Source organism: Strongylocentrotus purpuratus, unplaced genomic scaffold, assembly GCF_000002235.5.
Source record: "Strongylocentrotus purpuratus isolate Spur 01 unplaced genomic scaffold, Spur_5.0 spur5_scaffold_16, whole genome shotgun sequence".
NCBI lineage: Eukaryota > Metazoa > Echinodermata > Echinoidea > Camarodonta > Strongylocentrotidae > Strongylocentrotus > Strongylocentrotus purpuratus.
In genome coordinates this window covers 33,525,212-33,548,631 of record NW_022145601.1, presented here as the reverse complement: position 1 = coordinate 33,548,631, position 23,420 = coordinate 33,525,212, and the positions used below count along the sequence as shown (strand labels likewise).

General features: G+C 36.9%; 1 protein-coding gene across 2 annotated transcripts; it reads left to right on the top strand.

The window, feature by feature from the left end:
• Nucleotides 1–122: 122 nt before the first annotated feature.
• LOC589976 (exocyst complex component 8) lies at nucleotides 123–23,261 on the top strand. Of its 2 annotated transcripts, XM_030987333.1 has the most exons (18): nucleotides 123–179; nucleotides 1,427–1,582; nucleotides 2,558–2,650; nucleotides 3,354–3,445; nucleotides 4,660–4,802; nucleotides 5,369–5,448; nucleotides 5,863–5,936; nucleotides 8,328–8,439; nucleotides 9,509–9,517; nucleotides 11,505–11,654; nucleotides 12,134–12,185; nucleotides 12,761–12,905; nucleotides 13,687–13,867; nucleotides 14,608–14,858; nucleotides 15,525–15,630; nucleotides 21,495–21,589; nucleotides 22,150–22,317; nucleotides 22,818–23,261. In XM_030987333.1, exons 1-18 carry the CDS (start codon nucleotides 125–127, stop codon nucleotides 22,911–22,913), a joined length of 2,058 nt encoding a protein of 685 aa, XP_030843193.1. In that variant the 5' UTR covers nucleotides 123–124; the 3' UTR covers nucleotides 22,914–23,261. The 2 variants fall into 2 exon arrangements, with proteins under 2 accessions (XP_030843193.1, XP_030843194.1); XM_030987334.1 differs by lacking the exon at nucleotides 9,509–9,517.
• The last annotated feature ends 159 nt before the right edge of the window (nucleotides 23,262–23,420 follow it).

Genomic DNA, 23,420 nt, shown 5'->3' with positions numbered 1-23,420 from the left:
CAAAAAGTATGAGTAAAGACTAACCTTAATTACCATTTCGTACACGGAAAAGAGGTTGTGATTGTGTACTCTAGCAGAGGGAATCTGAAACTAAAGCCGTAAAGCCCTTTAATGTTTAAAGGAAATGGCAGAACAGATTGTCAACAAACTGTCTAAAGACAATTTTAACGCAGACGATTGTAAGTAGCATCACAGATATTAATAATTTGATTCTTTGAATTATGAGGTGAATGTGTACATATTCGTATCTTATTTCAAATGCAGAGAGGTGTGAATTTTTGTCATTATTTAACTGTTGTATTGGGCTTGGAAGTTGGGGCTGGGCTTGGCTACTGACTGTGCATGCAGGCTCCCTGGAGTTACTGACTTTGCAGCTGCAGCAGTGGTCAGACTGTGTGTAGCCTCCGCGTAGGGTGGGGGTGGGTGCCAAATAAACAGCGCTAGTTCACAAGTGCGCCCATACTTTGGACCCCTTGACTCGCGAATGGAGAGTACCCTACTATAATGTACTAAAAATCAACTAAATCTTCAAAAATTGTTCAACTTCAAGTAATGGTCATGATTTCAAAGTCATTATCTTTCTTACCTGTTTCGTGCCAATTTTCTTATATTTTTTGGTTGCTAACTTCACGCTTGCTCACCCGCCCGCACCCCCACCTGCACCCCACCCCTGCCCGCACCCCACCATATAACGCAGTATGCAATTTAAATGTATTGTCACAATTGTGCGCCGGTGTGCAATATGAAACCTCTACGTGAGAAAGTGCTTATTTTAAAGATAAACTTGAGTTCTGGTAATGTGATTGCATTGTGAAAGAAAATTAGGTGTGGAATGGATCAGAAAAGTTGATCATATAGCATGTAAGTAATGGTGTGTAATACAAGGTTCTGGAGTCATCAAAATCATCATAAATTTGGCAGAGCCTTGGTAAAGAAACAATCACTTACACAGAAAGATGTATATTGAGAAGTGTCTAACTTTTGTTTTTAAGTGGCCCAAACATTGTCGAGCATGTGTGCAGCGCTTTGTAACTGCAAGGAAAAGGCGCTATATCAAATATCTTTTGGATTGGATTGGACACATGGTGTCGGGGCTAGTACTACCCTGATTTCCTTATCTTTCTATGCTCATTACTCAGCCAGTATACATTTTCTTCCAAAATTGTTTGGCACATGACATTTATTTGTAATCTTGAACATTCAGTGTGAGTTTCGTTAGATTCTGTGAGAATTCATTTTCTTTTTTTTTACCAGAACTCAAGTTTATCTTTAATGTCTTAGTTTTTTTATGAAAAATACTCCATAAAAGATAAGAAAATTGACACAAAAGAGTTGAAGAAAGATAACACCTGCCATTTTACACTAATCGTTGTAGTTCATAAGTTGATATGTTTAAATAATTTTATATCTCCTTTTTTTTCTTCAGATGTTTTGGAAATAGCATCTGGTGGAGATGTGTATCAAGATCTTCAGGAACACAAACAAAGGGTTCTCAATCTCAACGATGACACGGCAGTCGCACTCAAGAAAAATGTCTACCGCAACTACACCCAATTCATCGAAACGGCCAAAGAAATCTCATGTATCCTTGAAGTAGTTGAAATCAATATATGCCCTTTCTTCTAGTTCACAGATGTGATTGGAGGCTGACATGTATATATTTTTTTACTTTTGTGTAAGAGAATTTGATGAACAGAATTAAATCTAGGCCCTAAAAACTTGTTTGGTAATGTATTAAAGGATTAGTATATGAAGGTGCCTTCATCTTAATTTGGTTTGAATATATGGAAGGCTTTATTTCCTGATTCATCTAAGATCTGGTAAGGTTGATAATAATTGTTCTATGATTCAGGGGTGATATACAGTACATGTATGTCATCCCAACTGTTTTTATCAGGAAATGCATGTACTGTAAACATGTTTTTGAATTCACTTTACTGGCAATTCCATCTAAAAAGGTGGAATCTGTCTCAGAATTTATTTCATACTCTGGGAAGAAACCTACAGTTTTGTTTTTAATTAGACTATCCTCTTATTATGGCCATAGTGGCCTATCTCTCAAACAGGCAACATCTTTCAGCCTCTTTTTATGGTCTGTCCTTGTCCATAAATAGAAATCAGATATATAATGAATGTTTTGTTGATTTTTATGCCTCCGCCACCGAAGGTGGTGCCGGAGGCATCATGTTTTCGGGTTGTCCGTCCGTCCGTACGTCTGTCCGTACGTCCGTCCCGTTTGACCGTTATCACAATATCTCAAGAACCATTTAAGATTTAAACTTAAGACTCGGGAATAGTATTTATCACCATAGGAAGACGATCTGATTAGATTTTGGAGTACGTAGGTCAAAGGTCACAGGTCACAGAGGTCAACTTATGAAATTCCATACATTGAGATTGTTATCATGATATCTCAAGAACCACTGGAGATTTAAACTCCAAACTTGTTTAAATTGCTCTATGGCGGAGGCATCATTTTCGACTGCGCGCAGTCAAAATTCCATCTAGTTGTTTTAGCTTTGTGGAGGCTAATTTCTTTGACTAACAATGTGTTCAGATTTGGAAGGAGAGATGTATCAACTTAGTCACATCCTGACTGAACAGAAGACTATCATGACTCAACTACTAGATATGTCTATGGGAGGAAAAGGTACATTCAACATAAATTAATAGTACTAGTCAATCAAAAATATAGGCATAGCAAAGCCTTTGGGAGGAGTAAATTCAGTTTCAGTGCCGAGACTCCTACATTTCCATGCATGTTAACCTGTAAGAAAAGAAGACTCCATGGACAGAATAGTCATCCGAGTAATCTTCTAAACAATCCGTTTCACTGCGTTCTTAGTATCGACAAAACTGAAAATTGTTTACTCACCCCAAATGAATAAGTATTAAGGTGATAACATACAAGTTATTATAATAATAATAATAACTCCTGGGGCTCCCGATTATTACCCTGGCTTTAGCATGGCTGCCATTACGGAGCTCAAGCATTTCAAGGAATTGATTCCTGCCAGGTACCCATTTACATTACCTGGGTTGAGTGTGGCAAATGTAGATCAATGTCTTGCCAAAGGTGCCACAGCAGGACTCGAACTGCGGACCTCGTGATCCACAGTCCGGTGTGACGTATTCACTCAACCACAACAATAGAAATTGAAAATAGCAGTGATAAAAAAGTGGAATACAAAAAAGATGACAAGATGTATTCATCCTCAGTGTTCAGAGATAAAAGTAGCTTTTAATTAAAAGGATTGTGCTTTTCATGTTTTATAATCAGATAAAGAATGTTTAATAATTAAGGTAACGCTGATACTGAATATAATATGAAGACATTTTATTGTTTATTGCAGAGGATACAGGAAGAGATAAGAATGCTCCACAAGCCCCAGAGGAACATAAAAGAACCATAGCTTCTCTGCTTGATAGAGTGGAAGGCTGCTCTGTAAGTATTCCATTCCCCTCCTCTTTTATCCTTCAGGTGACACAACTTTTATTATATACGGGAGGCTTACGGTTGCACCATGTGAGAGAGGGGGGAGGAATGGGGAGTCCTGAAAAAGACTGACAATAATCTTTCTTTCTTGAGTGTGTGTGTAGTTCTGAAAAGGACTGTTGGTAATCTTGAAAAAAACTGTTGTTAATCTTTCTTGAGCTTTAATATCTAAGGAGAACTATAGTGCCAATTGGAGAGTATGGGTGGTAGGAGTGGCTCGACGTTTCGAACAGGTTGACTATCCGTTGACTATCCCCCTCTCTCACATGGTGTAACCGTAAGCCTACTGTATGTGTTAAGCCTAACCGGAGTGTTGGCTCAGTCAGTAGAGCGTCTGCCTCACAACCGGGAGGTCCTGGGTTCGAACCCCGGCCGCATCATACCAATAGACGTTAAAAGATGGGAGTTGTTGCTACCTTGCTTGGCGTTCAAGAATAAGGGATAGAGCAACGTCGATCTGGCGCTGCTCAGTGGCTGCCGGGCTCACGATCAATTGGGCAAAATAAATTTCCGTTTCGGTTTAATGAAATTTGGAGTGGACCATTAAAGATTATTATTATTATTATTATTATTATTATTATATCTACATCACCATGCAAGCCAATACTTATAATCATCATTTAACTTTTATTTTATAGCTACATCGGTGTAGCGATGAAGAAAAGAGCAAAGTGAGAGACATGTTCTAATCAGTTTTCTTTGTAGTGTGGTACATTAAAGTTCTGTGTGGAAACTAGGGATATGGTGAAACACATTATTAACATGAACATGAATGTTGTTTCATTTGTTCCCTAATTTGTGGTCAAAGCAGTTGTTTTATTCTTTTCCTCTTTTACTAATTGAATTTTTCAGTAATTAGTCCAGGGCCCCATCTTATAAAGAGTTGATATTAATCGCAACTATGTACATAAGAGATAGGAGACTGCAAACTTGTGATTGATCAGAGGACTTGAGATTAATCACAACTCTTTATAAGACGGGGCCCAGATTGGATAAAACTTTTTATAGCTGCCTATCAGTTTTAATGTTCACAAGTTCAAATTCAAGTGATGTTCATCATTGCTAATGAAAACTTAAATAATCTATTTACAAAGGCAGACACCAAATAGAAATTCTGATGCCTGTTTCTTGAAGATTATTTTAATTTAATTGTTTCCCTACAGAGAATAGCTGAGGTACCAGGACGATACATCATCTATGATGCTGATCTGATTGAGCTAGATACCGATTCATTCCAAGAGATCCAGAGGGTCCATGCATACCTCCTCAATGATAGCCTCGTCATCACAACCTTCATCAGAAACAGGTATATGATGCTCTTATGTTTTTACAGACCTGCATCAGTCAGTTTGATTATGTAGGTCAGTGGGATATATTTAGTGCCCTAAACATCCTTTATTTGGATCCAAGTTTAAAAGTCAAAGCCTGCAGTAACCTTTTGAATGAGTGACCTTTGCTACCCAATGAATTTGAATGTACATTTGACATGGGCTTTGTAAGATTTTTGGGACATGCTCCTGTGCCCTGTTTCATAAAAACTTGTTATCAATAACAAATGCAAAATTTCTATGATAAATTTGCTCTCAGTCAATCTGCTCCCACAATTTAAGTAGCTTATGAAAGTTATTGTAACTTGTTATTGATACCAAGTTTTATTAAATACGGCCTTGGTCATCAACGATCAGATTTGTTTTGTCAGCTACGCCCAATACCTTCTTTGTATAGTCTTCCTTCATTCACAATGGATTTGTATTTGTATGTGTAGGCTGTCGGTATTTATAGACATTTTCCACTCAGATTGATTAATTAATCAATGATAGCGTTGATGTATGATGAATGTGTCTATGGCACTGTCTTTTCTTCTATTTTCAGACGAGGACCAGTACGCTACAAGTATCAAGCTCTGTTTGAATTGGACAGTCTTGCTGTGGTTAACGTCAGAGATGTAGGACGTAAGTATAATGCTGACATCGTGTAGGTATATTCAGTCTCAGTCTCAAATGTGACATGAATGTTGTTTAGCTTAACAAAATATTTCATGAAAACTTCTGTTATTTTTGTTTGCTTTTATGTCAATTGCAATGCTTTCATAGTAGGAATTTTTTACTACTGTATAGAAGTTTAGTGAAAAACATGGGAGTCCTTCTTACTGCCATAATATTAGTTTGAACTTACAAGTCTGCATAACATTTTGGAAGAAGCCAAACTGGAATCTGAAAAATCATTCATGAAGTAGTACGACTGATTCTTCTTTCTTTAAGATATATGTAGATAAAGACTCCATGATTAAAAAATACATACATACTTTTAACATTTTACATCCGTGGAAATTATCTCTCTCCCTTTTTTTTTTCTTTCTCATCCAGCTGTCAAGAATGCTTTCAAAGTTCTGAGATTCCCTGACCAGCACATGTACAGCACTGAGACTGCCAAATCAAAGGTACATGATGTTTATCTTTCTTCTTTTACAATTAACTCAAATCGTTCTTTTCTTCATAGAATTCAATGCCATGAATACAATTTTCATTATCAATGTTATTTTAGTGCTTTGAAAGGAAGTACCGTAAATCTCTGTGTATAAGGCGCACCTGTGTATAAGGCACACCCCTATTTTTTAGATTTGAAAAAAAAAAAAAAAAAAAAAAAAAATTCCTTTTGGGTTTGCTTTTTTGCCGACACCAACTGAATCAGCAAAAAAGCGTGTGGTCCTGTTCGGAAACCAAAGCCATGATGCAGGGAATTGGGAAGGACTTTTTATGCCTCCGTTACGAAGTAGCCGGAGGCATTATGTTTTCGGGTTGTCCGTCCGTCCGTCCGTCCGTCCGTCCGTCCGTACGTCTGTACGTACGTCTGTACGTACGTCCCGTTCTCGTGATCACGTTATCTGAAGAACGGATCGATGGATTCCTACCAAACTTTGGTCATATATGTATCTAGCAAAGTCGATGAACTGATTAGATTTTGGGGTCACGAGGTCAAAGGTCAAAGGTCACAGGGCTCATTATGTATGCAAAAACAGCTCGTGATCGCGTTATCTGAAGAACCGATTGATAGATTCCTGCCAAACTTTGGTCATGTATGTATCTTGTAGAGTTGATGAACTGATTAGATTTTGGGGTCACGAGGTCAAAGGTCAAAGGTCACAGGGCTCATTATGTATGCAAAACGGCTCGTGATCGCGTTATCTGAAGAACCGATAGATGGATTCCTGCCAAACTTTGGTCATGTATGTATCTTGCAGAGCCAATGAACTGATTAGATTTTGGGGTCACGAGGTCAAAGGTCACAGGGCTCATTATGTATGCAAAAACAGCTTGTGATCGCGTTATCTCAAGAACCGATTGATGGATTCCTGCCAAACTTAGGTCATGTATGTTACTTGCAGAGCTGATGAACTTATTAGATTTTGGGTAACGAGGTCAAAGGTCACAGCGCCCATCATGTATGCAAAAACAGCTTGTGATCGCGTTATCATTAGAACAGATTGATGGATTCCTGCCAAACTTAGATCATTTATGTATCTTGCAGAGCCAATGAACTGTGTAGATTCTTGGTTCATAAGGTCAAAGGTCATGGGCTCATTATGTATGCAAAAATAGCTTGTGAACGCATTCTCATTAGAACTGACAGATGGATTACTATTTAACTCTGGATATCTTGCAGAGCCAATGAGCTGAGTAGATATTAGGATCATGAGGTCAAAGTTCAAAGGGTCATATATGTATATGAGAAATTGTTTGTAATCACGATATTCTGAGAACCTGTTAATGGATTACAATTGAACTTGAATTTGAAAAATTTCTTCTGTTTTGGTTTGTAAAATTGCTCTATGACGGAGGCATCATTTTCGACTGCGCGCAGTCGAATTCCATCTAGTTATTTATTACAACTTTACAGACAAAAAGTCTAAGTATTAGAATAGTAACAATGTTGTTTTTAAAACTAAAGATGACAGAAAAACCAAAATTTAGACAGGCTAGTTTTCGAGTGGTGATTCGATATCCCCCGTGTGAGTGAGCTGCATGATACAGGTGAGTGAGCTGGAGACATGGGAGAGCTTCGGCCGGCAAAGTGCTTTGTGAAGGGGCATAATTTATCGAGAGTGAAAAAAAAAAGAAGAAAAAAAACTCTCTTCCCTTCAAATTAGGAACGTAGTTTAACTTTAAATAGTAGATCCTATTCTTTATTTGCATTATGTAATTCATGTTGAGACACAGAGATTTTCGGAAACCATTCAAAAGTAGCATTTTGAGAACTCAAAATATCCTGTACCTGTGTATTAGGCGCCCCCCCCGACTTTTGATTTTTCCTGACGGAAAAAAGTGTGCCTTATACACGGAGATTTACGGTATATGCTTGTAAGAAAGTATTAGGAGGCTATAGCTGCAAGTCCAAGAGACGAGGTAATTGAGATTACTTCAAGGGCACTAGCATTGCGACTTGCTCTTACTTGGGTTCAACTTGAATATCACTAGCTTGCAATACCCTTTTGTGGGAGAGGGAGTTGACAAGTTATCAATTTCTACAGAAATACTCTTGAAGATTATGTTGGAATGACTGTATTTTTGTGTGATTCCTGTAACATCTGAAATTCAATCCAATCTCTAGTCCATCCAGCACAATCATTATTCATACTATGTAATCAAGATCACATGACTGAATAACTCATGTCCAGTCCAAGAATATTGTTTCATGAGACTTCACTTGTGCCACTCAAATAAAACATGTTACATAGAACGCAGCCATTTCTCCGCACGTTGTGTCATATTGTTAGACTTATATTAGGCTTTATTCTAACTTGAGGATGCTACAATTCCTTTGTATATTATAGCGTGCATGGCTTGATAAACTAGAAGAAGCTAAGAGGATCCAGGTAGCTGCAAACAGTCAGAGAAGAGAACTAGCTGAACAGATGAGTATTGATATACCAGAAGGAAAGAATCGTAAGTTATTTTATTTTCAATTCTTTATAAGTTGGGCTTAGAAACATGAGAATCAATAAAAAGGAGAGAGAGAGGATTGGGGTTGAATAAATTAGAATTAATATACCAGAAGGGAAAATAAAAAAGTTGTTATATTATGACTTGATTTAGTGTATTGGTTGGGTTTGAGAAAATGAGAATTGATAGAGTTGATTTCACAAGTTGAGGTTCAAGGGCCATTTTCTAATGAGGAACTTCTGAAAACTATCACAATACAGTAAATGAAAACAGAAAACAAAATTAGGTTGTAAATACCTTACAACAGTTGAATTATAATACATATGTATGAACTGTAATGTGAAGAGGTGTTTTATTTTATGTAATTGTCATGAACATTTCATGCATGTATGAATCATGTTCTGATGCCAAGTGATTTGTTTCAGGATAGATTTTAACACTCAATCTATTTCTACCCTCACTATTGCCTTTGACCCTGCCTTTGACCCTGCCTTTGACCCTGCCTTCTGAACATTCTTGTTAATTTCTTATTCCTGTTGCACTTCTTTTTTTAATTATTGTTTCCATGACATTTACAAGTCACAGAAAGCACTATTTTTGTATTAATATTGTGAAGAAAAAAGATGTTCACTATGAGCACATATGTAAATCAACTTGTTTTTTATGTGGTATAATTGTTACTATAACAAATCTTTCTTCCTAAGCCATAGGTATCCCATGCTTTTATGTTCAAGTTTCAAGTTCTATTTGTTCCAAATTTTACAAAAAATATAGACATACCGGTACATATAAAATATAAAATTATACAATACATGCACCGCAAAATGTATGAGCACGTTTCAATGATTCTCAATTCATATAATAAATTAATTAGAATATGAGGAAAATTAATGTTGACTATCTTGAGAAGAAATATATTGATGTGTTCATAAAACAGCTACGTACTGCTTTGTATGTCCTTGGAAAAGCAGAAGAGCTGGAAGAAAAGCATTTATGTACAGTCATGTTTGTGCTTGGTTTTCTCTTTTCTACATGTATGTTCTTCTGCACTCTTTCCTGTTTTCTTGTACAGAAGAAGAGGGTAAACTATTCTTGCACGTCTCTCACTCATTCATCTTGCACGGCATGATGCATCATATGATTTTATTTTTGTTTCCATCAATTTGTTGAATGATATGTGCATTGTGTAGAGACATTCTCTGAGCTGTTCATCCAAACCACTCGCATTTGAAAATACCACAACTTACAATTTACAATTTTAAGGAATTCATGGTTTCACTGGCGGCGATCAGGGGTGGGGGGGGGGGGGGGGGGGTGGGGGTCATGTCCCTCCCCCCCCCTGGAAAATTTGAAAAGTGAAGAAAAAAATGTATAGCAAATAGTGACTAAAGACTGCAACACACTTTGAGGCTCTGGAGGGCACAAGAGTGCAGCGTTCAGACTATTAAAATAGAAAAGCAAAAATCTTCTCGCTTCTCACTCGCGCATGTTACTGTACATGTATATCCTTCAAAATGTACAAGTAAATATTGTAGAAAATCTGTATTCCATTGGTACCACCATGATACCAACAAAATACAGATTTTCCTTCACATTCTGTCCCCCGGTCATGAAAAGAAATCGCCGCCCCTGTATATGTTAACGTATTTTAACTTCAGTTTAAGGTGAAATTTTACATTATTCATAACTGTTTTTTCACCATCTACATTTGATACATTCATACACTGTTTTTTTTACATTTACATAATTATACCTTTTATTACATATAAGCAATCATCACATCTATTTTGAAATAGTAAATATGCAGGTCAAAGCTACAGAACTTTGTATACATTCAGCTGTTTATTGCATCGTTTTACAGAGAGAAAACCACTACGCTCTCTCATATGTTTGTCCTCTGTTATTTTTTTAAGGATCCCCAAGCCCTTGTTAATGTCGTTGATTTTCTGTTAATGGCATGAGTTGGTTTGATTAATTGGTTTCTTCCATTAAAAACAGTATATAGTTTGTCTCATGAATTTAGAACAAGTATCAAACTGTACCAAATGGATAATGGGTGGAATATACATGCATGATGTAACCCACTACCCTATTCAGAATATGCATGGGATAGAGTTTTATTTTTGTTAGAAAAAAGAAGTATTGTCGGACATAGAGTTTTGTGGATATGAAGTTCCCTCTATTTGTGTTGTATGATTTCAGTGCATGAATGAATTATTAGATTACAGATTAAACATCATAATCTTGGGTAAAACTTACCTGTGTACCCAAGTTTGAAATGTTATCAGCAAAGATATTTCATTTACCACCAGTTACTATATTTATACAGTGCATTGTTCAGCAAAGATATACCATTTACCAGTAGTTACTATATTTATACAGTGCATCGTTCAGCAAAGATATACCATTTACCATCAGTTACTATATTTATACCTTGCATTGTTCATTCATTGGATGATTTCTGTTACATGATTAGAATGTACATGATTCATTGATCATGTGTTATACTGAGTGCAGACAAACTGAACAAAGATAGGATTTGGAGATTTCCGAAAGGTTCATGTCATCTCATACAATACAGGCCTATATCTTCATATTCATTTTTGTAAACCGCCATATACATGTACATGTATATACATGTAAATTTTGCAAAGTTTGTTCATTCTAAGTTATGCGAAAGTGTGAAGTTAGAATCTGTAAATTGAACATAAAGATTTCTTTTATATAAAACTGATAATAGTTGCAATTTATTAATTCCACAGTCATTCTAAAGTCTCACATGTTACAGATCTAAGTGTTTACAGTTTTCGTCTCAAAAGTGTAAATTTCTTTTATAATTTGAATTCAAAGCATTTTTGTGATTTCAAGATAGCAAAATCAATTTTTTTTTTACACATTTTGCAATTACATGTACACAACTACACACGTGGTAAAAATTAGTGAAGTGTGAAAAAAAAAAAACTTCAATAAGAAAGAGGAGAAACGTTCAGGAAACTGCACATGTATGATCAACAGTCTTGACTTACAATGATTGTACAATCCTCTTTACTCCATTCTTTCTGAACCAGCCTTTGTAGAGGATGAAAGCCTGTTTTTTCAATCTGTTTCCATGGAGACAAGTATGCTTCAAGTTGATTGGATATTGGAGCTCCCTGAGGATCTAGATATGAGTATTGCACAGAGGAACTTTGAGGAATCAGTTGATCTTATTCTTAAAGGTATGATTATAGTCTTCCATTTCGTTGGATTTATAAAACCCTTAACATTTTAATAGATACAATTATTATCTAGAGTAGCTTTGCAAAGTCAGCTGATCTCATTCCCGGAGGTAATAATAATACTACAGCATTTTTCATTTTGCACCATCGATCTAGTAAACAAAAGTTATATGCTAAATCATCAACTTTTCTGATCGATTCCACACCGTTTCTTTGACAATACAATTGAACGACTAGACTCAACTACCGTATATCTTTAAATAGCCATAGGTCTTGAAATGCATTCTAGTGCTGTTACTGTTTGTGCAGTGTTGAGATTCAAGATTAGAGGTTGTAATTATTTGTCACTACCAGAAGACTTTATCTAAAACAATACAATACAGAGCCACTGTAGAACTTGAACTGAATAATACACTTTTTTTAATTCCCATTTTTATGATATTGTAATTTTTCAATTCCTGTCATATCTTCATTTTCAGCCAATGAATACTTGGAACAAGTACCTGTGGGACCATCACTGAAGGAGATGAGGTATATGATTACATAACATTTCATTATTCATTATCAACAGTCGTGTCATACAGTTCGCTAACACAAATCAACTGGCCAAATCAATATTTCTAAAGGGGACTGCAGCAAACTCTTTATTACATGTGAAAAATGACTACTCATAGTTACCTGTGGCTGCCCTTGTGCTTGTTCAGTCTCCATTCATCTGTATGTCCTGTTTAGTGATTGACAAAAGGAAATTTGTTCTTGAAGTCTTGTCTCAAATGAAATATTAAGACTATTAAAATGGGCACGAGTATCCTTTGAGGTGGTGGACAAGTTATTGGGTAAACCCTTTACCCAACATTGATAAACGCACTGTAAAGAAAAGGCATATGTGATTCATGATATCCTTAAATAATGCATAAATTTAATCTTCATTTGTCTCTCTGAAATGTCGTTTAGTATTGTAGTGCTTAAATGCTTGATGACTATTCATGTAAGAGCTGTTCAACTTTACTTTCCGAAGCTCATAGAAACCCACAGTCAAAAAGGATAATCTACTCTGGTTTGTAACTACTAAATGACACTACATCCTACTTTTCACTTATCCGCAGAGCTAGAGTTGACCATCGAGTGAAGCAGCTGACCGATACACTGACCAGAGAGCTTCAAGTGTCTCCTGATCGGTCACTCCGAGGTGGACCGCAGGTCACCAGAAGGGCTGTAGTACAACTCATAAGGCTTGGTAAAGCTACACAGGTAAATAGAGATCCAGACTGTAATTACCATCATATCAGATTGTTCAGTGTGTTCTTAAATTAATTTCGTGTATTTCGCTGACAACTTTCTCTCATCATCAATAATAACCTTAACTTTCGTGCAAAACTTGCACTATTTTGGGAGTCTTTTTAGTCATATTCTCTTGACAGTCATTGATCATTCCCATAATGGACAAATAGATGAAGGTGTCCATGGAGTTAAAATGATCTTGGCTCTCTAATCCACAGTTTTTGTAACCAATGAAACCTGATACAGTGATTGTTGCCAATTCACACAATATTTATCTTGCCCAACTACAATCAAATTCCAGCTCATCTGGTGGCCATCTTGGATTTGACCAAAATGGCGACCCCAGGCGGCACCTTTCTTGGTGCCCGTCAAAATTAAAATATTATGGTATATGTGTAATCGACATCTAGGCCGAATTCAATGCTTTTAGAACAATCTGAACCAAAATATCCCTTACATCTCTGATTACAAAAGACAAAGCTATAGTCTACCGGTAGTGCATATAAACACACAAATATGCACCTGTAGAACTTCATAAGCTTCCAAGTTAGTCCTCCAAGGCAAGTCATACATAGATCTAGCAGACTTTAGCAAATACATATTATGCATCAATTGGCTAAACTTCTACATGTACCAGTATATGGTCCATATATCATTCATATTTTATATAAGATATGTATAAAGGTATCATCTTTCAATTACTATGTAAAGTTCACAAGAGGTAATCCCAGTTTCTTGTTTGATCTGTTAGGCATGTGATCTGTTCTTGAAGAATCGGAGTGCAGCGATCAAGCAGTCTCTGAGACAGCTCAGGATAGAGGGCGCTACAAGTCTCTACGTCACCAAACTCTGTCATGTCTTCTTCAATCATATCATAGAGACTGGTAAAGAGTTTAGGTTTACATTCTCACAGAACCAGGGCTGCTATTCAGGTAAGATTCAACTCATATTTGTTTGAAAGAATATGATTGAAAGAATCAAGCTGAAATTCCTGTCTTTTATGGCAATAAAATTATTGTTTTCCTTCCTTCTACTTCTTCTTTTTTTTTTGGGGGGGGGGGGGGGTGTAGGGGAAGTATCATGCTATCAGTATCAGTAGCACTTATTTATGTTGCTGCATTGCCCAAAGATTTGAAGATGTATCTATAAACCAGGAAAGTATAAAGCATGATTCTTTTAGTTTTTGTGTAGAATTTGCTGACAGCAAACAAGAACAAAAACAAAACAAAGAAACGGACGACGGATAGTCAACCTGTTCGAGCCACTTATCCTCTCCAAGCGCTATAGTTCTCCTTAGAACTATATGCTAAGAAAGATAACAACAGTCCTTTTCAGGACTTCACACCCCCAAGAAAGATTACAGAGTCAGAGTCCTTTTCAGGACTCCTCAACCCTCTCTCTCTCTCTCTCTCACATGTTGCACCCGCAAACCTACTGTATAGACACACTCAGAATCAGAGTCTTGAATGGTTCATAGATTTAGAGGAAGGGCTAACTATTGTTTGCATCTGTCTGTCTCAAGAGACAATTGGAGAGCAACTTTGTTCAAGGTTATCATCAAATTGTACCTTTATCTTTCAGCATTTGTGCCATTATGTGGTATGGGTGAAGGGAGAACTGTGTAGCTTCGTAGATCTCTTTTCTTAAATCTTACATTTACTTTCTCTTTCAGCTTTTGTAGTGTGGGCGAAGGCAGAGCTTCGTACCTTTGTGAATCTCTTCTCTCGTCAAGCCCTTGCTAAGCAGACTGCCTTGGTCACTGTTGCTGAGTGTGTCTGCATCGCTCGGACGTCATGCGCTCTCCTCTCAACCATAGGACTGGACCTCCTCTTCGCTCTTAATGGATTAACGCTGAAAGGCATCAGGGAGGTACTGCTCTATAACAAGGAGCAGTTCATTGAGGCCTCCAGACATAGGAATGTGGTATGTGGCAAAGCTTGCATTACTACTGTAAAAGTGTCAGAGGATTGTGATAATAATCATAATAATCATACTAGTATTCATGTCTTTGTGTGACTCTACATCGCAATAGTATTGTTTTGCAACTCTCCCCCCCCCCCCCACACACACACACAAATGATAATACTAACAATGATTACAAATATATAAATAGATAATGATATCAGAAATCAAGCATTATAATCTTGAAAAATTTGAAATACAAATTTAAAGAAAATATTAATAATAAAATAAATAATAAGAAAATCTACATCATTCTGAAAGATGGAGGGCCCAGAGGACCCAGTGAAATGAAAAAAGTTTTAATGTTTCCTTTCTACTAGAGTGTTGTTAGCCCAGGCTGGAAATTGCTTCTAACCAATCCATGAGCAAGACATTTTTGATAAAGGATTAAACAGCATGTACACCATGAACATGGTATAATATCATTAACCTTGATTTGGCAATTTATGGTGCTAGAAGCTGAGAAATAACTTCTTCCTACCATATGATTTATGAGTAACTATTACTTTCTGAATAGATCAATAGATCAATAGACTCAGCATGTGTACCTGGAATCATGTTAAAATGTGGTAAAGGTGTTGGACATGGCCACTATTATCATGAAGTGTGATTGCCTTTATCTTTCAGGAGGAGCGCTGGTACCCCTTGAATCTCAAGAACCCTAATGCAGCAAACAATCTGGTCAGGGACATGCAGCAGCTTGGCTTTGACAGATTCAACCAACTAGTCTATGGTAAGAACTGCTTTCTTCTTCCTATATTCGGTCAAATCCAGCAAGTGTATTTTGCAGAAAACTGGCAGTAAATAATCATATTTTATAAGTCATAGTCATCGTCGTTATCCTATATAGACTATAGGGCATGGGGTCAAAAGAGCTTCCTAAAATGATTTTTGTAGTCTCCTCCTTGTGACTACCTAAACTATGGCTTAAAATGTGGGTATTGTGTTCCTTATCAATATTCTGATAGTTCCCACGTCCAGAAGTGGAGCACTTCCGAAAAAAATGGCGGCCAAAACAAAAGATCTAAAACCAAGCATTCCTTCATAAAAGGACTGCATCCGGTGCAAGTGATTTTCACTAATACAGGTGGTAATTGGTTTTAATCAGTGAATGTGATACCGCTGTGGTGGTCTAACTTCATATTTATTGTACAAAATATCTATAGGGAAGATGTAATATTTCACAAAACACTGTATAGTTCAGGAAATTTGCATGAAAATGACATTTTAAGCCAAAATACCTAAGTTTGACATTTTTCTGCAACAAAGCCTGTAATAATTTAACAATTATTCTGAATGAGGAAGTTCATTTACAAACAATAAATATTACAGTAAAAAACAAACTACTTTGCTTTGTGCTGCTTCTTTAGTTTGATGAACAATACATACAGCATTCATTTCACTTAACCCTTACTGTACGGGAGGGGGGGGGGGGGGGGGCTGCTGGAGGCCCCCCTCGACATTTTCGGAGATTGCGCCGCAACCGCTTGGAATTTTGAATTGTCGTTTCATGACTTTTTTTCCCTCAAGTCTTACGCACATTTTGATACCATTTTTGTCGAAATCGGATATACCTGCAAGGTGTTACATAAAAATTAGTATGCGCATGTCATGAAAAATATGCTATAATTGCATATATTCATGTACAAGCAGAAATGTGAATACTATGAATTGATATCAAATTGCTTTTATATGTTTCTCAAAGTAACTTGATGTGTTCCAGAACAAAAGAATACATTGGAAATAAAACAATAGATATAATAAGAAATAAAAAACAATAAAATACAAAAGAAAATAAATATTTGAAAATCGAATTTAATTTAATAAAAATAATAATCATAATAATAATAAAAACGTTACTTATAAAGCGCTTACCACCGAAGTCTCTAAGCGCTATACACACAAAATAGACTGATATACAATTACATCTTATACAAAACTAAAAATGCAAATAAACCTACAAATTACAATACATATGGAATACACATCAAAGTGAACAGAGTTAATTATTCATCGAACGCAATTTTGAATAAATGTGTCTTGAGACTAGTTTTGAATAGGTTAACGGTTTGACAATTTAAAGGTAATCTGTTCCAAAGTTCAGCAGAAGCTTTGCGAAAGGAGCGATTACCATAAGAGAGAGTTGACACAGAAGTAGATACGAGGTTTAATTGTGAAGATGACCGTAAATTGCGTGAGGGTTTGTATTCCTCGATTAATTCTTGCAGATAAATTGGTGCCAATTCATGAATGCATTTATAAGTTAAAACTAAGATTTTATACATAATGCGGTACGTCACCGGCAACCAATGCAATTCACGAAGTACTGGGGTGATGTGTTCACAAGAACGCGTGCGTGTTACAAGCCTGGCAGCAGAGTTTTGGAGTCTCTGGAGTTTTGCAATGTGCGAGTCCGGAAGGCCATAAAGAAGGCTATTGCATTGATCAAGACGGCACGTAATAAATGCATGTATAAGCGTTTCGGCAGATTTTTGATCAAGAAAATTTCTAATACGACCTATCTTGTACAAGGCATATGAAGCTGAGCGACAAATATTTTGTATATAATCATCCATCCTAAGATCATTTTCAAAGATGACACCAAGGTTACGTGCACTTTTGACAGGTTGTATAGGAACATTAGCAATTTCGACAGATGGTAAACGGGAGGACTTTCTGAATCGAGATGTTACATGTATAACCTCAGTTTTATCCTCATTTAACTTCAAATCATTAGCAGTGGACCAAGCTTTGATATCATTATCAATAACAGAATGGTCGGAATCACGTTTCAAAACAACATAAACTTGGGTGTCATCTGCATATATCATTCGGCCTAAACCATGCGCTTCAATAATATCTTCAAGTGGTGCAGTGTACAGAGTAAATGATAAAGGGCCGATGACGGATCCCTGAGGAACACCTTCAAGTGGAACATGAGGTTTGGATAATGAGTCATTAATGATAGATAGATAGGGCGTCTGTATCAGTGGTGGTGTCTGTTTCTTCTCCTTCAGAACCAACTGCTCCTGGCACAAGGTCTTCAGTTGATAACGTCTCGACATACACCATTTCACTTGCATACCTCTTCTTAGGCTGCAGAAAGCAGAGTTGTGGATACTTTCGTTTCAGGCGTTGTTTTAGGCTGTAGGTCTTGTAATTTGATGCATCTTTAGACTCAACATCTTTAACGGCTTTTACAAACAATCTTCTCAGTGCTGTCATTCTATATATTTGCTTCTCTTGTATGATCTTCTTGTCTACAACATAACTGCAAAATGTAAGGAATGCCTTTCCATACTTCTGCTCCTTGATGGGCTCAACACTTTTCCTTGATTGGTAGACAGTATAGCTCCTGAAACAACTGCGATGATACCTGACCTCTATTGCTACACAGTCCCGGTCCTGGATCTGAAGAAGAATGTGGACGTCCTTCTTGTCTTTAGCAGCTGTTGCTACTTTTCCACCATCTGGCTATTGACACAGCATTAATGGTTCCTTCTTTTTCTTCCCCTCAGAGTCCTTATAAGTTTTATTTTGTCGACAGTTGATGCAAATCTTTGGTAGAATGTGGGCAGAGACAGAGGGCTGCTTTGAAGCACCAGCAACACTGGAATTTGACCGTAAGCGTCTTATTGCTGAGGCTGAGGACGGACCTGGAGCTTGACCGCCTGCACTTGACGTAGAAGGCTCCAATTCTGTACAAATAAATGAAATTGAGAGAGATGGGTGATTTTCATAATTCAAATAATGTTTGAACAATTATGCAAGCAGGTTAAATAAAAATTCATAGTCATAACAGTAACAATATGAATTATTGATTTATCAAACATCAGCTGTATTCAAAACTGTACTTGACGTATAGTTAAAAAAAACAGGCTGTTTTGGACAGTTATGCACAAGGAGAAAGAAATTAAACACTAAGACATTATTTTATAATGCATTTGTATGTGAACATCCCATTTAAATTTAAGCACAATTAAAATTGTAATGTATTCAAAGTAATCAAAGGTTAAAATTGCCCCCCCCCCAAAAAAAAAAAAAAAAAAAAAAATGGCCATAGCTTCGCTGTCTGACGGCTTTTTAGACAAAAGCCGTCAGAAAACTAAGACATTATATTATAATCACTTGTATTTGAACATCCCATTTAAATTTAAGCACAAATAAAATGTTAAGGTGTTCGAAGTAATGCTACGAAGCAATCGAAGGTTAAATTGAAGGTTAAAATTGCCCCCCCCCCAAAAAAAAATAAAAAATAAAAAAAAATGGCCATAGCTTCTCTGTCTGACGGCTTTTTAGACAAAAGCCGTCAGAAAACTAAGACATTATATTATAATCACTTGTATTTGAACATCCCATTTAAATTTAAGCACAAATAATATGTTAAGGTGTTCGAAGTAATGCTACGAAGCAATCGAAGGTTAAATTGAAGGTTAAAATTGCCCCCCCCCCCCAAAAAAAAAAAAAATTAAAAAAAATGGCCATAGCTTCGCTGTCTGACGGCTTTTTAGACAAAAGCCGTCAGAAAACTAAGACATTATATTATAATGCATTTGCATGTGAACATCCCATTTGAATTTAATCACAAATAAAATGTTAAGGTGTTCAAAGTATTCAGTGCTATAGACTAATAACAAATCAATCGTAAGTTAAAACTGCCCCCCCCAAAAAAAAAAAAAAAAAAAAAAAAAAAATGGCCAAGCCCATACTTAGCTGAAAACTTAGTCTAGGCTATTGAACACTTTTTGTTATAGGCCTAGGTCTAGAATCGATTTTTTTTAAGCTGCAAATTAAGTGCAAGACTATATTAGACCTAGATCTGTGCTTGTTTACAACTGTAAACATTTTTGACCCGTAACTCCGGCGTGGAAATACTCTAGAATCTAGACCGTCTTCTTGTTCAAACCAGTGACTGTGAAAAAGTGTAGAGGTCTAACCTAGGCCTGGGCCTAGGAAATATAGTCTACTATTAAAAAAAAAGATTTAAAATTGACATGAAACAGATAAGAAAGATAATGACTTTTAAATCATGACCGTTATTTGAACAACTGTGGAAGTTTTAGATGAATTTTGATGTGTTGGTAGTGTTAGAGTGGGTTTCTCCACGCCGGAGTCACGGGTCAAAAATGGTCACACTCACACTCACAGTTGTGAACAAAATTTTGAGTGAAAAGAATTCGCACAAGTTAAGTTAAATGTATGGCTTACCTAAAGTGTGACATGATGCAGCGTCTGTTTTTTGTTTGTCTTTGTTGAGTTTCCCTCTTTCTTGGTTTGATGAATCTGTGAAATAGCGATAGCACGTCGGGTAATATCCACCAAATTCTGTAGGCCTACTACAGTACTGGTAAGCTTACTACAGCAGTATCGACCAGCGCATCAGGTCCAACTTCGCGTAAAAAAGGCTCTCGCTATATCAGCCTGATACCCCACTAAATCTTTCCAAATATTCACACTGCTTACTAATACGTCCCACCGTGTGGTCGTGAAAGGTTTGAGATCTTCGGAAACACTAGAGCAATGAGCAAAACATCTATTTTTTGACGAATTTCGATAAGATTTTGCATCGACAGACATGATTACGGCAAACAAAGCGCCTGTATGTACACGTGACTCGCATACAAAGCCGGTTAATACAACTTTTCTGATTGGCGGACTAGCGATAATCTGTCATTTTGTCGATCTGATAGGCCAATCAGATGAGTTTATAGACTTAGCAACGTAAGTGGATTAATTACGCGATTTGATTGGACGATTTTATTGCAATAATATTAACCCTTTTTCATCAAAATATTTAATACTGCCCCAATCCCCAGTGTGGGAAATAACAAATTTATTTCCTAAAAATATAATGCTTATTTCTTAGATAAGTTTTAGGTAGTCACAACATGTGGAGTACAAGACAAGCGTTAAAATCGGCTCGCCCTATGGTCTAATAGGTCCTATAGGTTATGGTTGACTCTTTGTGACCCATGTGATGAGACCTTTCCATCAGCATCTGTCTCCTGCAATCTGGTAGAGTGTATTGAGAGGGTGGCCAGTGATATCCCTAAGACCATCACTCCATCTTAGCTTGGGTTTTTCTTTCCTATGTGTTCCTTCAAAGGTACCTTGAATTATAATTTTTTCAAGGTTGTCTCTTGATCTTCTGCTAACATGGCCAAAATATTGTGGCTTGTACCAAATAATCCTGGTAGCAAGTGGTGATTGATCTCCGATGATGGACTTTGAGTGTTCATTGGTGATGTGATCTCTCAATGATAGCCCAAGTCGTAGAGGTACATGTAACTACAAATATAGAAAAGTCACAATTTAACATCCATAAACTGCATATAAAGAAGGAAGAAAGCCCATCAGGAATACACATATGCCATGTTTGTTGTATTCAAAGTGTTATAATAATAATAATAGCTCACATTTATAATGCGCCTAATACTACGTTTCTAGGCGCGGAACATATTATTACCCCGGTCATCGGATTCAGGCTTACCCGCACACAAGGTATGCACATTCTCCACTCCCTGGGGAGTGTTCTACTGCTTTCTTTATTCAATGCATTATGTATACTTTCTTATCTGTTTCACTTGATGTTTACAGATAGCTGCTTTGTGAGTCTTGCGAACAGTACCGTTGCATTCACCAAAGTTGTCCTGGCTTTCGTGAAGGACGCATTGAAACTCTACGTACCAGAGGTTTGTTCCATTTGATATTGATAGTATCCTTATTTGGGAGACACTGGTCAATTGGTGGTACTGCTTATTTTGTTCATGAGATTAGGAAAAAAGAATACAGCACATCATGCTGAATTTCATTTTTGAAACTGTTTGAAGTTTCAGCTTAGTTTTCCAAAATATTTTGAATTATTTCCCTAAGCATTTTGTAAATTTATGTTATCTTACCGTGTGACACACAACACAACTATACACCAACAACACATACATGTAACTATAAATCTCTTTTCCAGTGTAGATGACTTGGTGAGTAGTTTACAACATTCATGTCTACTGTTGACCCCGGTTGTCGGAATGCATGTTGCAAACATTGCTGCTACATCTGGCAAGCATCTGACTTGCCATAGTATTGTCACTAATAAATATTTTTGTATAAGCCTCTCTAGAGTCTGTATAGATTTTGACTTTTCTACTAAGTTTTGTTGTAATATTTGGTCCTCTTTAGAGATTTGGTTGTGTTTGAATCCAAATCTATTCATGGAATGTTTGATTATTTTTGTGGTCATTTTCATCAATTTCAGCTATACCCCAACATTGTAGAGGTGCTTGTGGAAGTCTTTGATAACCACATCCAGCTGGTAGAGGGCGCTGTCACTTCAGATAGGTTCGAGGAAGAGAGGCAGTTCATCCTCAAGAACGTAGATTATCTCTTCAAGACACTTCTACCTCTCATCGAAAAGAAACTAACGGTAAGACCAGGCTCTAACTGTGCAGTCCGTCTTCTACTCTAGGCTAGCTCGATTCAGGGCCCTTTTTATAAGCTTCGTTATCAATAACAATTGTCACAGATGTATGACAAATCTATTCATAGCCAATCACGTGTAAGGATTTCAGTAGCTTGTTACTGATAACAGCTTGATGAAACAGGACCCTGAACTGCAACCATGGAACCAACATAATATCCAACCTTAACAGTAACCCTAAACCGACCTGCTTCAACCACTATGGCTGCGATGAACTCAAGTTTGGTGTAAAAAAAATGATGTAATAATGCGGCAAGAGTCAGTCCACCACAGTATGTAATATTCTTATAACTCCTTTTGATACACTGTATACGCACACAAACAAATACTCTTGTACTATTTTGATAATTGTGTTAAATACTCTCTAATGTGAGCCACCAGCTGTACCATTCACAGCTCTTTGTCATTGTAGGTAAATATTTATTTCTCTGCATTTTCTTTTGTAGGAGGTAGCAGGACGAAAGGTGAAGGAGCTTCAAGATATCCAGAAACGAAGCCAAGTCATCTCATCGCGAGTCAGAACACTTGGCGTGTTAATCTAACTCGGCCATCAAATGTGGATTATGAACAGTGTTTATAGATTTATGGGTCTGTTTTTGTGGCTTTTGTTTGGGGGGAGGGGGTAAAGTCATCTCATTGCGAGTCAGAACACTTGGCGTTTTAATCTAACTCAGCCATCAACTTTAGATTGCAATCAATTTAATAATTATAAATCTGTATTTGTTTGTCGGGAGGGGGGGGGGGGTGTAAAGTCATCTCATCACGACTTAGAACACTTGGCATTTTACCGGTAATCTAACTCAGCCATCAAATGTGGATTATGAACAGTTTTTATAGCTTTATGGGTCTGTATTTGTGGATTTTGTTTGGGAATGGGGGGGGGGGGGGGGGGGGTGATGGGGGAAGGGGGAGGGTAAAACTTCATGACATTGACATGTAAGGTGCTATGCAGGTAGAAGGTACCTTAAAGTACCCAATTTACCAATTTCTATGCATACATTATGTATGCATGCATTTTGTGTGCATGTGTATGAATTCATGTGCTCAAA